Source organism: Pezoporus wallicus, unplaced genomic scaffold (genome assembly GCF_028554395.1).
Source record: "Pezoporus wallicus isolate ANWC-B61680 ecotype Strahan unplaced genomic scaffold, APGP_CSIRO_Pwel_v1 contig_7545, whole genome shotgun sequence".
In the NCBI taxonomy this organism is placed as follows: Eukaryota; Metazoa; Chordata; class Aves; order Psittaciformes; family Psittacidae; genus Pezoporus; species Pezoporus wallicus.
The window spans coordinates 2022738-2041489 of NW_026642398.1; the positions used below are offsets into that span (position 1 = coordinate 2022738).

General features: G+C 40.4%; 1 protein-coding gene across 5 annotated transcripts in view; it reads left to right on the forward strand.

Annotated features, from left to right (window-relative positions):
* Positions 1 to 18752, forward strand: part of TRAPPC9 (trafficking protein particle complex subunit 9) — a 493542-nt gene that overhangs the window by 68576 nt on the left and 406214 nt on the right. For all 5 annotated transcript variants that reach the window (XM_057429745.1, XM_057429746.1, XM_057429748.1 and 2 more), the window contains 2 exons: positions 5338 to 5501; positions 15632 to 15784. In XM_057429745.1, coding sequence (XP_057285728.1) covers positions 5338 to 5501; positions 15632 to 15784 — 317 coding nt within the window. The remainder of the gene's footprint in view (positions 1 to 5337; positions 5502 to 15631; positions 15785 to 18752) is intronic.

Here is an 18752-nt window from a genome sequence, read left to right on the forward strand (position 1 = left end):
ACTTCTAAAGGAATGAATCTTTTAAAGGGGAAACAATCAGAAAATCTTGAAGAGGTAATCCATGGAGTTGTGTAGGTTGGAAAGGGTGCCTCTGGAGGTCATCTGGTCCGGGATCTGGCTCGCAGCAGGCATGGCATTCAGAAGTGCTATAACTTAAATGTTAGATCAGGTTACCCAGTTCACAATCTAGTTAAGTTTTTATTGTTTCCATGGATGGGGTTTCCCTCACCTCTGTGTGAAATCAGTTCCAATGTCTGACCACATTCAGAAGAGTAAAAATCACCCCCTCTTCTCCAAACTGAACCAACCCAGCACTTTGAACCTGTCCTTGTGTGTCATGTGCTCTTGCCTCCTCATCATATTGATAACCCTCTTCTTGACTTGCTCCAATATATCAATGTTTCCATTGTTCAGAAGGGGCCCAGACTTGATACCATACTACAGAAACAATATGTTTAAGAGGTACACTCATCAAAAAGGACACAGAAGTAGAGTGGGGTTTCATGCAGGTTATTTTGAAGAATGTGGCTGACTAATTCCAGGATTTTAGAGAGGGCTGGTAAGACACTGATTCAGTTCATGTTTTGGAACTGTTCAAGTTTCCAGAGCATTCGTGTGTTAGGCTGCACACTGATGATTGTATCTGAGTCTTGCCATCCAGCTACCATTTTAGAAAGTGTTTTAAAAATACAGACTTTCAGGTTTGTTTGTTTGGGTTTTTTATTTTTTCATTTATTTTTAATTTTCCTTTTATGTATGGTTTAGTCAGTAAAGCAAAGGAACCAGTTTGGTTCTCATTTTTCCATACTGAATTCTACTTTGCTGCTGGGGAATGGCCTGTGTTGGTTGTATTACAGAGATATAAAAGGAATACCCTGATGAAGACAGCAAAATAATAAAACACTGCAGTTAAGTTACATGTTGGTAAATTCCCTAGAAAAATTCTGCTAGACATGGAGTCTGTGTGGTTTAGCTGTAATCAGAATTAATACTGGATAGTTAAAGTTGCACTTCTAAAAGACATGGTAAAGAAATGAAACAAAGAATATTCTTCATTTGCAGACAGCAGGATAAAATCTGAATCCGATTTCTTGCGTCTTTGCCCAGAGAGATGGTAGATGCACCAGACCTGGAGACATCCAATGCCAGGCTGGATGTGGTTCTGAGCAACCTGATGTAGTTGAAGATGTCCCTGCTCATTGCAGGGGGTAGGACTAGATGAACTTTGAAGGTCTCTTCCAACCCAAACTATCCTGTGATCCTATGATCTTGCTGGTTTGCTTTACATCTACATTTGCATTGACACCCATCTTGCCAACATTTGATGTTGACCTCTGTTCTTGAGAGGGTCATTTCCTGACCCAGCACATTAGTTTTTAGAGCTGATGGTCTTTGGAACCTTCATCTGAAGCTGAGCTGCCTTTTCTTAATTTTTCACCAAGTTTATGTATTTTTGAAGTATTTCAGATAACCTTGATCATGTATTTATTGCCTTGTTTCTTTGTAGATAAAACTGCTCGTAAGTAGGAAAAAGTTTGTTTGAAAGGCCAAAGATAGATATCTGTTTGTAATTTCTTCAACAGTTGATTGATCTGATGGTAATTTTTGGGTATAGTTGTATTGGTAAGAATAATTCCAGGCCTTTCTAAGCATACCATAATGTCTTGTTAGAACTGGAAAATCTTTTTTTATTGATCTGTGCTATGGAAGGTCAATTTAATATGCTTAATTTAGCAGAAACTGTAATGAAGCTTGCTGTGGGTTGAGACTGTTAGTATATATTTTCATCATTCTACTTATACATAAATTTGTATGTATCATATACATATAGTACATAAAAATATGACGCTACTTAGTAAAACAGTTTTGATGGAAAAGCCTATAAAGTAAGAAAATTGAGGGAAGAAAATGCAAAACTATAAATTAAAGAAGTAGTTCTAATATGGATGAGCTTAGACAAATATCAGTCATTTTCACAAGAACCAGAAGGTTTTCAGCCAGTGTGCCAGGTATTATAGGTTGCTTTCTTGATGAGTCCTTTCTAATATACTGAAATAATGGTGCAATAAAGTGTGCCCCATCTCTTACCATTGCATACCAGTAGTCCTCTCCACTGGATCCTCTGTCTCCCCTTCATAATGCCTCAGCTATCACACCAGTCCTGTGTTTCTTTTAGTACATGTGCTTGTTACTACTATCTGTATAAAAGTATGGTTGTGCCAAACAGAGGTAACAGAAATAAAGCGATAGGTGTAGCCACCAGGTCAAAAGAAAAAACTGCTGCTACAGCAGTTGTAAAGTCAAAGCGAAGTTGCAGGTGGGTCAGGACAAGTTCTGAACAGTCATAGAATCAGGCTAGTTTGGATTGGAAAGGATATTTAAGGATCATCTAAAGATCATTTGCACAGCAGGGACTGTTTTTCACTAGAGCAGGTTACTCCAGGCCCCTTCTAACGTGACCTCGAACATTGCCAGGGATGGGGCAGCCACAGCTTCTCTGGGCAGTGTCTTGCCGCACACACAGGGAAGAACGTCCTCCTAACATCCAATCTTAATCTCCCCTCTGTCTGTTTAAAGCCATTCCCCCTTGTCCTGCCACTGCAAGCCTCAATTAAAAGGTTTCTGTGATTCTTATAAACCCCCTTTAAATATTGAAAGGATTCAATAAGGTCTCGCCAGAGCCTTTTCTTCTCCAGGCTGAGCCAGCCCAGCTCTCAGCCTGGCTCTAGAACAGAGCTGCTCCAGCCCTTGCAGCATGTTCATGGCCTCCTCTGGACTTGCAACAACAGCTCCACATCCTTCTTCTGTTAGGGACACTGTTGCTGTACACAGTACTCCAGCTGGGGTCTCATGAGAGTGAAATGGAGGGGGAGAATCATCTCCCTCAGCCTCCTGGTCACACTTCTTCTGGATGCAGCCCGGGACATGGTTGGCTTTCCAGGCTGCAAGTGCACATCGCTGGCTAATACCTAATTCTTCATCTACCATTATACCAGTGACAAGCCTCAGTCCTGAGATCTTGCAAGTCCAGAGCAAAGCTGAAACAAGGTATATAAGAATTAGGATGTCTTTTTAATTTTAAGAAGGTTCATTACAGAAAAGAATGCAGAAGCTGAATTTGCTTGGGCTCACATTTCACATGTACATGTATAAAGTAACTGAAGGTACCATTTGTTTGGTTTGTTAGTTTGAAATTCCTCGATGCTTTTGTCTAAATCTAAAGGGAGAAAAGAAATTCCAAATGCCCAAGCTTCAGAGTGCTGCAGTGATAATGGTACATGACAGTAAATTTTCAATGATCAAAAAATGCTTGGTTTATGTACTTGTTACAGGTTCATTCTAAAAGACAAATCTGCTCTTGTTTGTGGATGCTGCTTACATTGTGCTGAGGAAGGATAGGATCGAAAGGAAGGGTAGCAGAAATACCTGCTGAAAGAAGTAACTGAACCTGGGATTACTAACAGATTTATTGGTCATTAATCTCAGTAGCTTTTGCCCTTGTATCCTTGATGCCTTCTGACCACATTGCATAAGCATGAAAAATACAGTCCGAAACTGAACCCCTGCCCATCTGTCTTGTTTTGCAACCCTTCTTTCCCTCATTCGTGTTCTGTTGAGTTCATTTATATTCACTCTTTCACCTTTCACACTGTGAATTTCTTCCATGATCCGTTCCCATAAGGTTTCTGCCCTCTACTCTCCACTAAACTGCATTCTCCCAACTCCCACATTAATTCTCCTAGCAAAGGTCAATTCTCCTTTATCCATGATGCGTTGTCATAGTGCTGTGGATATCTGCTCTTTCAATAATTGATTGGTTTGACACATTTGTTACATTCAAATTAAATCCTTCATAATCATTTAAATAGATTCTCGTGGTTCTGAAGCTTTAGATACCCATGCGTTTTCTCTAGCATGTGCAACTCATAGAATAATTTTTTTCTTTACAGTATATTTCTCTACTAAGTATGTCTTACCTCATGTGTTTGGTACTGTTATCATTCCTTAAGAAAAGTTTGCGTGAACAGCTGCACGAGACAGTGTTGTGGATCTGTCATTAGAGAGTCCCAGACTAGTTTGGGTTGGAAAGAACCTTTAAGCTCATCCAGTTCCAACTCACCTGCCATAGGCAGGGACACCTTCCACTAGAGCAGCTTGCTCCAAGCCCCTGTGTCCAACCTGGCCTTGAACACTGCCAGGGATGGGGCAGCCACAGCTTCTCTGGGCACCCTGTGCCAGCGCCTCAGCACCCTCACAGGGAAGAGCTTCTGCCTAAGAGCTCATCTCAGTCTCCTCTCTGGCAGGTTAAAGCCATTCCCCCTTGTCCTGTCCCTACATTCTCTTATTAAAAAGTCCCTAAACCATCATATGTTGGTGGAGTTTGGGAGTGCCTAACAATGTAAGAATATGTATCCTCATTTGTGAGTGAGTACAAAGGTTTCATCTTCTGAGAGTTCTTCTGGCAGCTGACTGCATTCTTACTTTTGTAGTTTTAATGGGCTGATCAGAGCACAGTATGGACTTTCAGGGTCTTGCAGAGGACTTTCCACCTGTCTTAAAACTTAAAACTTTCCATGGGTTAAAACTTAAAGACGGGTTAAAACTTAAACAGGGGAAGTTTAGGTTGGTTATAAGGAAGAAGTTCTTTACTGTAAGGGTGGTGAGGCACTGGAGTGGGTTGCCCAGGGAGGTTGGAAATGCTCCATCCCTGGCAGTGTTCAAGGCCAGGTTGGATGAAGCCTTGGGTGACATGGTCTAGTGTGAGGTGTCCCTGCCCATGGCAGGGGGGTTGGAACTGGATGATCTTAAGGTCCTTTCCAAGCCTAGCTATTCTGTGATTCTATGGTTTTTTCAATGTAGTGCTCAACTTCATATTCTCCTCATGGATACTCATTGTTACTCTATAGTGTTCAGTCACTAGGTAGATCAGATACCACTTGTCACGTTTGCTTATTCCAATGATCTGGTTTTCTTTTCTTCTCTTTTCCCTTTCTTACTTTTCTTCTGTTTTCAGCAATTTTAAACTAGCTTTCACAGCCAGGAATACATATTTTATATTGTTTGAAATTTGACTTGTCTTACACATACATTATTAACATTTGCTCTCAATGGGTATAAAAATGATCCTGGCTAAAATGAGAATGGGAAATTGTATCTAATATCTTCAAGATTGGAGTGCAGTAGTTTCTGAGTCTTCAAGGAGTAGTTAATAGAATACATACAGTAATATGGAATATATGTATTTTAAATATATAGTAATATTTGTAGTAAATACTAACTTGGACAGGCTTTTAACTTTCTAATCATAATATTTTGTTCATGTGTCATATTTTATAGGTCTGCTCATACACTTCAGCCTCCTTCAGGGGATGAAATCTCTACTACTGTGTCTGTCCAGCTGTATAATGGAGAGGCCCAGCAGCTTATCATTAAGTTAGAAAATATTGGAACAGAACCACTGGAGAAACTAGAGGTCACAGCAAAAACAATCAACACCAAGGGTGTGTATGCTGATTATGCTTCTATATAATAATGATCACTTTTTCTCTGGTGAAAGAGGGGCTAGTTGAGTTGTACTTTTTAGGTCAGTTTAGAATACATACTGTAATTCGTGTTATGGAACTGGAATCATTTAGTTTGATTTTATTGCAGGAATATAGAAATGAAAGAGAATGGAAGAAAATAGAATGAAAATGAAAGAAGCTGTAGAACCATTTGTGTGTCAAAGGCTATCACCTGCTTTTGAAAATCTAGAATTCATTTTAATGTTACTTAGGAAAATAAAATCCTGAGGCATTAACTAGCCAAAGGCAGCAATCTTGGGTCTGAATATACTTAATATACATAAATATACTCCTTATGTCTAAATATACTGATTAGTTAATTAAATAAACTACCATTAGCAGTAATGTCTTATTTGAGGAAGCTGAAGTAAATAAGCCTACTTCTCTGTCACTCAGTGAACAAGAAGAAAAGAATTGGGTAAAAGACTTTAAAAAAACAGGGCAATGAATGAAATAAGCTATTGTGAGTTAAATGCTTAATTGAAGGTATGGAAGAAATATAGTGCTGAAATGCTCTGTATATATTAGTATTAAAAAGTAGTCTGATGGGTGAACCTTGCTTTTGTTTTGTGATCTGTTTTATCGGTTTTGGGGGGCATCCTCTGGGGCATTGTTCCAAAAATGATTATGAACAGAAGCACTGCAGATGACAAGCAAGATAATCTTTATTGACAATAGAAATACCTTATTTTATTGCAGATTTTGTTCTCTCAGTGACAGAGTATTAAAATGCAGTGCGATACCTGGTGATTTTTGTTCATTTCAGTGTTTGAGCTCATGACTTTTTTTTAGCAGAGTATCTTCTTCTCTTTAACCTGAGAGAATCGGTTGCCAATCATTTAAGAATAGATTTTCTGCCTGAGACTTGTTACCAGGAATGATTTGAGAAGCTGAAATGTATGATGACTTACTGTTCTTATTTCAGTAAATCAACATGTTCCTACTGTGCTTGGTGCTGTATGTATCTAACAGACCAAGTACAGCACAAACATTGAATGGTGAATTTGATGAAATAAAATGTATTGAGTGGTGGTGTACATGGGCCTCTGGATCAGATGCTCATCAGATTCTTAGTACGTAACATTACACAATTAATTGGGTCAGGGTTTTGAGAAAGTGACTTGTCAACTTGAAACCCATCATCGCTCAGTTACAACTTTTGTTAAAAACAATAGGGAAAGAGAAGAGTCAATATATGCAGCTATGAGTTCAGTAAAACCTTAATTTTACTTAATCCTTCATTTTCTTTTGCTGTAGAAAATGTTTACAGTGAAGCCTGTTTGAGTATTTGACAGACTCTTAGATGTTAAGTGTGATAATTCCCTTTATCAGAAAAAGGAAAACTAATGATGACTGAGTTTTTCTGGTCATGCATATTTCTTAAATCACCATTTTGGAGAACCTTGCCATCAAATCCATAGAATAATGGATGTCTACATGGGCAAGGACCTCTGGAAATAGTTTTAAATCGTGTCCTTGTGAAGGCAGAAGTTTACATCAGGTTATCCAGAGTCCTGTCCGGTAGAATCTTCAGCTTCTCGTATTGTTTCACAAAAACAAATGTACCCCTATATTTGGAAGTGTATGATTGAGATGCCCCTTGTCATCAGAGGAAAATGCATACTTAAGTATGACTGTTTACATCTCTCTGTGCTGTGGGCATGATGTAAAGCACTGGAATACTGTGGCAAAAGAGCTACATTAAGCATGTTATTTCAAATGGGATTGCCTGTAGGCCTTGCAAAGGGTGGACCTTTGCCTTCTTGGCAAATGGGCTCTCTTCCATTTTAATTATTATTGTAAATTGATACAAATGCCTAAGGATGGACTCATGATGTATGTGATGTGTGACATGAGATTCTGGTGATGAATGGGGAGGGGAGCTAAAGATTTGTCATGTCAGCAGCTCAGTTTAGTCAGTACTATGTGCATGGAAATAATGTGCTTATGACATTAAATAGTAATTAATAGTAATACAAACTCTTGATATTATATATCAAGTTGAAAGCATATGCAGACACTTACGAACTTGTCTGTAGTGTGTTAAAAAGTTCTATTGGATGTTCTTTACTACTTCTCAGCTGCAATGTGCCTGTGATTTAAGCTGCTGAGGGCCTCCTTGAAAGCTGTTAGGCATCTTTGTCTGCCATGACCACAGCTTGCCTGTCAACCTGGGAGCCTGTGAGAATTTGTCTAGTTTCAGCCAAATGCAGAGTTTTCAGTCATCCTTTATGTCACCTGATTTGCTTTGGGTTTTTCAGCCTTGGCAGTTGCTTATAAAACTTTTGTACCTGCTGCACGGCTGCCTATCTGACTTCCATTTCCTTTCCTTCTGTTTCTGGGGCCATCTTTGAGCACAAAGATGGATGCTGTAAAAGGCAAACATTCTCTGGATGGGATTAGCTGTTGCAGTGCGGTGACCTTTGTTATGTTAGCTATAGCCAGTCACTTCTCTTGAGGAAGCCCACTTCTCTGGCACTGTTTTCAATGGTGTCTTGTGAATGAGAACCTCCGGAGATCAGGCTTTGAAACTTGCCCTTCCTTACTTCCTCTCTCTTTCAGGTGCACCTCTTTAGTGCTTTTTCCACTCAGGCCCTCAGATAAATGACCAGAAATTGCAGCTCACCCTGTGCGGCTCATAAAGGACATCACAGGGTTTTTGAGTCCTTCAGCAGCCATGTGTCACGGAACAGATCCCGAGGCAAATCAGTAAAAAGGACTTGTCATGCTGGCACAATAAACACATCTGTCATGTCTTTTAATGTCTCGTTGCACGACCCTGTCTACCAGGCTGTGGTGTCTGTAGGTTGGACGTCACATGTATACTGTCAAGGTCAACTCTGTCACCTTGCATTGTCCTTCACTAGATCACATAGTCTAATGCTTTATTTAGAATGATGACGTGCAAGGCTGAATGCTTTTCATAGACTCATAGAATGGTTTGGGTTGGATGGGACCTTAAAGCTCATCCCGTTCCAGCCCCCTTCCACCAGAGCAGGTTGCTCCAAGCCCCATCAACCTGGCCTTGAACACTTCCAGGGACAGGGCAGCCACAGCTTCTCTGGGCACCCTGTGCCAGCACCTCAGCACCCTCACAGGGAAGAACTTCCTTGTATCTAGTCTAAATCTTCTGTCAGTTTAAAGCCGTTCCTCTTTGTCCTGTCACTACGTGCCCTTGTAAAAAGTCTCATCCTTTGTTTCCAGTCTAGGTCTCAGTTGTGGGGTGCACTCTAAAAGCTTTGATAACCCAAGCGTTTGATCTACTCAGGCAAATAGAATGTGGGTATTTTCAAACTTGAAGCCCTAAGATGCGTGCCAGGCATTCTTACAGCTGCACAGGTTGTTAGGCTCTAGTACTGAGCACCAGCTGCACAGGCTGAATGAACTCAGACGATGAAGAAAAACCTTGGTGATCTTTCTTAGAAGTGGTTGACATCTGGATTTTCAACATAGAGAAATAAATTCACCTGTCTCGCTGTATTCTTCCCATGGTCTTGGAACACATCTGCTTGTGGCCTCAGCTGTTTAACTGTGCCAGACCACAAGTAAAAACCTACTCTGGGTCCAGGTAGCCCATTTTTAGGAACTGTGGCTACCCTGGAATAGATCTGTTTATCTTCTTTTTTGCCAAACAAAACCGTCTATAGTCTTTCAAATTGGGAACGTTCCATAGAGAGTTGTGAATGCAGGCAGGCTTTTCTCCAGTTAGTCCAGATGTCCTTGTGAAGGCAGGACCACAAGAACTGTTAGTATTTCAGCCCCAGTCTAGCTGCCGTGGATTTACTATCTCGGTTTCTCAGCTCAAGTCTTCCCTGCCCACACTGGCTGATTGGGATCATGTTTTTTGTATGATTCTTACTATTTTTTCCACTCGTAAATATCAAATGGTTCATTATTTTAGATCTGGTTTTCCCCTCTTTTTAGGAATACTTGCTAATTGCCTAGAGGGAGCTCTGCTAGATATGCTTACTTTGGAAAGAACATAACAAATCCAACAAGTTCATTTCTATCTATCAGGTCTGAATTCGCAATACTCTGGATTGTCTCCTTAATTCAAAAGATGTTGTTTGTCCCCAGTATAAAAGTAAAATTAATAACAATATTTGTATGCTGCCTATGAGCCAATGAACTACTTAGTGCTTTTAACCTTGTAATTCTAGTGTGCACACCCCCCAGTTTCTGATCAGAAACAAAAGGTAGCAGTTACTCTGCAGTGCTAAATACACAGTGTTAATTTTTACTAGGATTTCATATGCTAAGGGAAGTTAAGAGGTATGAATGCCAGTGCCTTTGCATTCAGAACTTGTAGTTATTTTGACGTCCTGTGTTCTGTGCTAGGAATATTGATTTCAGTTGGTGAGGCATCAAGAATCAGATGCACGGATGACCATAGAAGTCTGAAGAGCTTTATTACCATGAAGCACGTCAGATTTCTGTCTTCAGGTGTCTGATCATAATTGCATTTAGTGTACTTTGTGCATATTGAATTCCGAGATGTGGAGTACTCTGGTCTCATCCTTCCGTGCTACTAGATGGAAGCTGCTCTTGCATTTATATTCCTTTTTTAGCTGCTTGGCTTGAGAAGCAGCATTGTTCTGGTTGTTCCACCCAAACTTCACCTTTCAGCGGTAGTCACTAGGTTCTTCTTTCCACACAGTTTCTTTTTTGTCCTTACTTTTAAAATCCTCCCCCCCAGTTTTCCGAGTAAACCTCCAGGCTCAACTGCATCTTTTTATCCTCCTGTGGTCTTCTCTGCAGGTTTGCATTTGTCAGGAATCTGCAAATATGCTCATAACACTATTCTACATATATGCGGTTTCTTGGATGCTTTAAGTTCAGTTTGCAGTTTGAGGCTATCTGCAGATCATAATGCTGTGGTTAACGGAGGAATCGGTCCCGTCCTTCATCTTCACCCACAGAAAGACAAAGACATAAGAATTTAACTGTGATTCCAGTGCTAATGGTCCATCTAGCTCAATACTCACTAGGGGATGCTGCTTAGGGAGAGCATGCAAGTCTTGCCACTGTTGTTTCTGTTGTGCTTGCTCAGCATGTAGATATATGCATACATACTCTTTTAATTATCCTCTGAGGACTTGGCCATGAATTTGTCTATCCCATTCTGAAGCTGCTGGTACTGCTCACCTCTGCAGTCTCCTGTAGCAACAGATTCTGGAAGTCCACTACCAGATGGGTAGGAAAGTGCTGTATCTGTTTTAATCTGATTTCCTCCTAGTTTTATCAAGTGTTCCCAGTTCTCATACCAGGGAATTTAGTGAACAGCAGTTCTGCGTTCACTTTATATGCCATCTTTGTAATGTTTATAATCTGCAGCCATCTTCTGCTCAGCCTTTCAAACTGAAGGGTCTGTGCTCACATGGCAGCTGCTCCACACCTCCATCATTTCAGTTACCGTTCTTTGGACTGTCTCTAGTTCTAGTATATCCTCCATGCAGTACAGAGATCAAATCTGCAAGCGTTTAGGATGTGAGTGCACAAAGTTTTTATACAGTGGGGAACTGCTTCCCCCTTTGACTTGGTCCAGTTATTCTTCCTGAAGATGACCTGGGTTTTTTTCTTGCTTGGCTTGGTTTGGTGTGTTCTGATGCTGCTCACTAAGCTGATGGTTCGTGGTGATTCCATGAGTCAATGATGACTCCAGTTTCTTCGTGGAGCTGCAGTTGCCAGATCCAAGTTCAACATACTGGGCACAGCTTGCTCTTCCCCCTCCTCCCAGGTTGTATTATTTTACCTTTATGTATGTTGAAGTCCTATATTTTTCCAACGCGCTCGATTTCATGAGGTCCGTTTGAGTTTCCTGTTTATGACACTACTGCTTCTCTAAATGAGGTTGAAATCTATTCAAGATGATCTCTCTGGAAATTAATCTGATCAAGTGGCTGATGCAATTTATAGAACAATTTAATGCTGATACATTTTCTTTTTTTGGCAGACCTTAAAATCTGTTAACTCAAAGTTAGGGTTAAGGATTACCCAGAGTTAGATTCTGGGTAAGCTCTTCTATTTGTTACAATTACAGTGATTCGATATCAAGTAAAATAATAAAAGAGGTTAATAATTTAAACTCTACACTAACAGGCCCTTGTAACTTGTTTGCTAAACACCAGTTTTGGACTGTAGAAACCACTGAATGCAAACATGCCTCAAGTAAGACTGTTTCCCACTGAACTGAAAGGTTTGAAGCCCCATGCCATAGTATAGAAGCTGTTTCCTATGAGGGTGATAGACACTGACACAGGTTGCCCAGAGAAGCTGTGGCTGCCCCATCCCTGGCAGTGTTCAAGGTCAGGTTGGACAGGGCTTGGAGCAAGCTGCTCTAGTAGAGGGTGTCCCTGCCTGTGGGAGAGGATTGGAACTGGATGAGCTGTAAGATCCCTTTGAACCCAGACTGTTCTGATTCCATGACTCTAAAATTTACTCTGATGATGGTTACTGAACAAGCTGAAATAAACGTTATTAAACTACAAACCAATGTCTGATAAATATAAATTAGATTTTTCTCTACAGCTTAACTGATAGCTCAGATATTCAGATCTTGTCTTGTAATTGTAGGTGTTAAATTTGAGATGATCCGCAAGGGCTGTTCTCACATGGAAAGTGTTTTCAGTTACAATACCTTCAAAAAAATCCCCTACTTAATGAAAGTACATTTCAGAAACAATTTGTTTATTAAACTGAAGATACACTTCAGTGCTTGGGAGATGTCATTCTTCTTTGCTTACACTGAGGAAAAACATCCTTTGGCATATTATGTTCTTATGTATCAGGAAAAGGGGATAGAGATTGGCATTCTTGCTAAACTGCTTCTTTTCTTGAAAACAGAAGAAAATCAGAACACTGATAGGGTTACAACTAACTTATTAGAAGAGGGCAAGGTGACTTTAAGAATACAATTGCTAGGGTGATATTTTTATTCTTGCCTCATCTTTGTTATAAAGATGTCTATAATATTGATTTGATGTGAAAAAGCACAAGGCAGCAATTGACGGTCTGTGAGAAAAAGTTGTTTTAGACACAAAGGACTTATTCTTTCTTAGGTAGAAGTCAATGGAAAAATATTCACTGTTTTCCCCTTCTTTAGATGCGGTTGTTTCTGTGCCAAGCAACCAAGTTTGAACTGGAATTCTGTTTTAAAGACCCTTAATTCTAGACTGTGGTTGTTGAGGCAATATTCCCTCCCTGTTTTCACATGTAAGGATCATAGATGAGGCCTTGGAAAGCCTCTGAAATGCCGATACACTAACTCGCTCTTACATACAGTAGCCTGGTGTGAAGTGGAGATGAGCTGCGTGACTTTCAGTGGTCGCTGTGTTACAAAAAACAGAGCTCAAATGGTGTTTCATTGAGCCTCTAGAAGAATTCTTCAGTGTACTTTGGAGTGGTATGCATTGCTATTCACGTGAATGAATAAATATAATATTAGGATTCTCCCAGTCAAACCATCATGTTTATTTTGTGTATTACAGACTTTTCTTCAGTGTTTAGCATTGTATGGTGCTACAGATGTTAATGAATTTATGGAAGTAGTTGGGAAACAAAGCCCATAAACCAGTTGCTCATTCATGCTTCCCCCAGCAGGGGGAGGGAAGTGAATCAGAAGGACAAAAGTGCCAAAACTCACAGCTAGAGATAAAGGTTGTTTAATAAGCAAAGAGGAAATAAAAACCAAAACAAAATGACATTTTTGGCATGGAATCGTAGCATCGCAGGATGGTTTGTGTTGGAAGGGACCTTAAAGCTCATCCAGTTCCATGGGCAGGGACACCTTCCACTAGAGCAGGTTGCTCCAAGCCCCTGTGTCCAATCTGGCCTTGAACACTGCCAGGGATGGGGCAGCCACAGCTTCTCTGGGCAGCCTGAGCCGACTCACAGTGCAAGGTGAGTGGGAACAGAGGAGGCCTTAATGGCATGCAGTTGCTACAGGAATAGCCAAAAAAGCTGGTGAATTATCAACCGTGTTCTAGTCACAAATCCAAAACACATCACTGGGCAGGCTGCAGTGAAGAAAATTAACTCCATCTCATCCAGACACTCTACAGTGGATTTCCTACCTCAGGATTATTCACAAAGTGTAGAAAAGAAATAAGACATTAGCAGATACTTCTTGTGCCTATTTAGTATCAGAAGTAAGGTGAATCCAGGAAGAAGTCACAGTGTGATTGTATCATTCTAATCCATAACAACTATTTCTGTTATCTAAAAAGAAAAGATTTCTCTTGCATAAAGTTCACAGAATATCACTGTTTGATTGCTTTTGCTGAAGGATACTAAAATTTCTGTCCCTCTAGCTTTTTGCATGCTTCATAATTTGATATAAGACATAACTAATTTGCCCTTCTTCCTGAAGCAGACATAACCTTTTGCTCCTCTTTATTTCAAGATGGATCTTTCAGTGTTACTGGAGCACTAAGGAGACTGAATAACTGGATAAATTATCTCAATGCATTGATGAACAGTAAATATTAGGGTTATTTCCCTCAAGTTATCTTCTGGCATGTTAGGCTTAGGAGAGAGGTTAATTATTACAGATGCCTTATCTCATATGGACCAATGATAAATCGTTTATCAAACAAATATCTTTTAACACAAACTAATTCTATTTGGTCTTGTATACTTCATGCTTCTCAGTTTTCATAGAATCACAGAATCATAGAATAGTTAGTGTTGGAAAGGACCTTAAGATCATCCAGTTCCAAGACCCCTGCCATGGCCAGGGACACCTCACACTAAACCATCTCACCCAAGGCTCTGTCCAGCCCGCCTTGAACAGTGCCAGGGATGGAGCATTAACAAGTTCCCTGAGCAACCCATTCCAGTGCCTCACCACCCTTACAAGAAAGAACTTCTTCCTTATATCCAACCTGAATTTCCCCTGTTTAAGTTTGAACCCATCACCCCTTGTCCTATCACTACAGTCCCTAATGAAGAGTCCCTCCCCAGCATCCCTATAGGCCCCCCTCAGATACTGGAAGGCTGCTGTGAGGTCTCCACGCAGCCTTCTCTTCTCCAGGCTGAACAGCCCCAACTTTCTCAGCCCATCTCCATACGGGAGGTGCTCCAGCCCCTGATCATCCTCGTGGCCTCCTCTGGGCTTGTTCCAACAGTTCCATGTCCTTTTTATGTTGAGGACACCAGAACTGCACACAATACTCCAGGAGAGGTCTCACGAGAGCAGAGTAGAGGGGCAGGATCACCTCCTTTGGCCTGCTGGTCACGCTCCTTTTGATGCAGGCCAGGGTTGCCCTGACCCAGCTGTAGGACCTTGCACTTGTCATGGTTAAACTTCATGAGGCTGGCATCTGCCCACCTCACAAGTGTGTCGAGGTCCCTCTGGATGGCATTCCTTCCCTCCAGCAAATCAACCGAACCACACAGCTTGGTGTCATCGGCAAACTTGCTGAGGGCGCACTCAATCCCACTGTCCATGTCAGCGACAAAGATGTTGAACAAGACCGGTCCCAACACCGATCTCTGAGGGTCACCACTCCTTACTGGTCTCCAGCTGGGCATTGAGCCACTGACCCCAACTCTTTGAGAAAGGAGTTTATGTTATTAAGAAACTGAAAGAGACAGTGGTCTTTCCAGCCTTCTCCTTGCTCAAGAAGTAACTAATGGTATTAGAGGTGCTTCAGAATTTAAACTGATTCACTTTGGTGTAGTATTTTGATGAAATTTTGTTCGCATTCAAGTGACATTTCCTGTGTTGAAGTCTGTATGATTCAGAGCTATATGAACTTTTACGTCCCTTGCTGATTGTCTTTAAAGTGTATATTTAATGTTGCCTATTGTGCAATATTTCTTTTTTCTGGTAGTGGTAGTCTTCACTTAAATTTGTATTTTAAGCTTAGTGATCTGTATACTTCCAGGTCAGTGTCAGGAGCTTCTCTGATATCTTTCTAGTGTTGCATTCATTTTTAATGCCCTAATTTTAAACATTTTACAGTTAAACAGTAAATGCCACACAAGTTAATACTCTACAAGAGTTATAAACTTAAACTGCCTTAACACAGGTTATGCTTCTGACATAATTACTTCTTTCAATACAGAGAAGCTGTATGGAGACTTCTTGACTTGGAAGCTAGAAGATATGCTCTCCCAGTTTCCTCTAAAACCTGGAAAGATTGCAACACTCACTGTGACCATTAAAGTGAAGCTGGACTTTTCAGGCCAAGAAAACCTTCTGCAAGATCTCAGTGATGGTAAGTTTGTAATTTTTTCTTGCTGCAAGAGCTGTATGTACTCATAAGAAAGCCTTACCCAATAGTGCTGTTTGGTTTAAAATACAGTATTGATGTGGCTGTGTGTTTTCATATTTTTGTCTTGTAACCCAAAGACAATTCCTCAGTGAGCTGTAGGGATTAAAGACTGAATCGTTGTGACAGCTCTGTGCATGACAGTTTGACCAAACAGACCATGATGAGACCTTGCCCTGGTATCTTCTTAAATCTTTCTTGATGGACAGTGTTTTTGGTGTTTAGCATAGAATAGTTAGGGTTGGAAAGGACCTTAAGATCACCTAGTTCCAACCCCCCTGTCATGGGCAGGGACCCCCATGGTATCCTTATCTTATGAAGATAAAAATAGTTTGCAAACACCAGTGAGCTTTAAAGAGAAATAATATGAAGTTGATTATTTAGTTATTTAAGATTATAGAATTAGTAATTGTGGTTGACTGCAGTTTTGCAAGAAGTGACATACTGAAATGTCCCAGCACAAGAGGACCTTGCTTGAGCAAGTCCAGAGGAGGCCATGAACATGTTCTCATGGCTGGAACCTCTCTTCTATGGAGACAGGCTGAAACAGCTGGGCTTGTTCAGCCTGGAGAAGAGGAGGCTCCAGGGAGACCTTAGAGCAGCTCCCAGTGCCTAAAGGGGCCAGTGAGAAAGCTGGAGAGGGGCTTTTTACAAGGGCAGATAAGGATGGGACAAGGGGAACGGGTTTAACCTGCCAGAGGGGAGATTTAGATTAGACATTAGGCAGAAGCTCTTTCCTGTGAGGGTGCTGAGGCACTGGCACAGGGTGCCCAGAGAAGCTGTGGCTGCCCCATTCCTGGCAGTGTTCAAGGCCAGGTTGGACACAGGGGCTTGGAGCAAACTGCTCTAGTGGAAGGTGTCCCTGCCTGTGGCAGGGTCTTGGAACTGGATGAGCTTTAAGGTTACTTCCAACTCAAGCCATTCTAGGAGACTACATTTGTAGAGCAAAATGTCGTAATATCTGTACTGAAAGAAAGTTTCATCTGCTTAAAATCATTGTTTCTTTTGATAAAAAAACCCCACAATGTTTGCTTGTATTAGAATTATCTGGAATTACAAGTACCAGGTACTTGTAATGAAGATTTCCTTTTTATAAAAAACACACAGTCTCACTGGAGTAATTGCTATACTCTGTATTTTTTCAATTGCATGATATATTTACACTGATTGGATTAACTTGACAAAACAAGATATTCCTGTATTAAAGTATCATTATTATTTGGCCTGTTTCCCAGGATCCAGTTGCAGGTATGCTTATCACTATCATTAATCCTTAAAAATAAATGTTTCCGCTGTAAAAAAAAATACAGCAAAATTCTTTGCATAGCTTACTGAAGTGGAATAGGAGTGATTTCTGTGAATGCATTTAGACAGAAATTGTATTAATTGTTAGTAAATATTTTAAATCTCCCTGGTGTAAAATACAGAAACTAGATAAAGTATTTGTGGATTTAATGGCACAAAACCCAGTGTGGCTGCACTAAGATATACTTTAGAACTTACTGGAAAAGCTGATGATGAAGAAGTCCATACTGGGATATCAGTGTGCAAACACAGCTGCCAAGGAATTGAGGCTTTGAGAAATGCCCTTGGTACAAAATGTAATTCCATGCAGCACAATTTCTGCTACAAATTGAGACCCAGGGGTTGAGGGAGCAGATCTGATGCTGATTCTAGGATGATTTTACTCTTTCAGGAGCAGATGATGCCACATTACTTACAGATCACTGAACTTTTGGTCCTCACATACCCTGTAGATGACCTCTCTTTTCCATGGAAATTCTAATGGCGTATTGCTTCCTTACTTTACAAGAGCTTTTCTTAGCTCAGAATTAAATTCATTTTTTATTACATTGTGTGGAAAAGGGTACAAGTCAGTTGATTCAGAATTTAAAGAGAACTTAGGAAGTTTAGCTTCTATATGTTGACAGGTTAACATTAATAGGAAAGAAATCAGAGTAATTCAGCTCACAGCCATAGGATTCCAGGCTTTTTTTCTCCTTCTTGTTTTCCTTTCTCGCTCCTAGTAGTAAGATATCTGGCACAGTCCTTTAGTTTCAAGACAAGCATTGGTTTACAGTTGGACTCAATGATCCTAAAGGTCTTTTCTAACCTCAATGATTCTGTGATTCTAAATGAGAAGGAAGCTGATCGACGTAATCAATGTAACATGTATCAAAGTCAGTATTTTAAAATCTAGACATTACTGTCTCTAGTGCCAGTTCTCTTGATTTCATTTTTGCTACTTCCAAATATTTATCTAGCTGTAGAATTTCCTTCACTTGCTCTGTCTCCAAAACCTTTCAAGCGCTCTGAAGCTGCATTTGCCCAGCGGTTTTTCAGGTGAAATCACATACAAACTGAGTGTTTTCTAGAAGGAGAAGATAACACGCTTGTCAGTTTTGACATCAGACAGTTGTGGGATTTGGATTTAGGCCTCTCTTTCTTACCTGTATCTAACTTCTATGGGACAACATGCGAATAAGTTCTTTGAAAATCATTTTTACCTTATTATGTCTGCCCACGTCTTCTTTGACTGGTTGTGGAACTGAAGCCTGGGAGCAATTCAACCTTTTCTCATTCAGTGATGATAAAGGAGTAGAATCCGTTAATGTTTCTTTAGAACTTAGTTATATTTGAGTGCTATTTACTGTGTGGAATCTGAAAGTATTATTAGAGGCAGGCAAGAGCCTGATGTGAAGAACAGTTAAGAGGTAGAAAAATTGATGGCAAATGTGACGTGACTTCTAATCCTATGGTAGCTGCGGTACCTTTTTCTTTTGAAGACCAGATTTATAATAATGATCAAAATACTTTTGTCTTTTAAAAGTAATGCCCTTAGCAGGGCATCTGTTACTTTGATCTGTTTTCATTTGCTGCTGAAATTGTTTCCTTTTATGCTGTTTGTAATCAG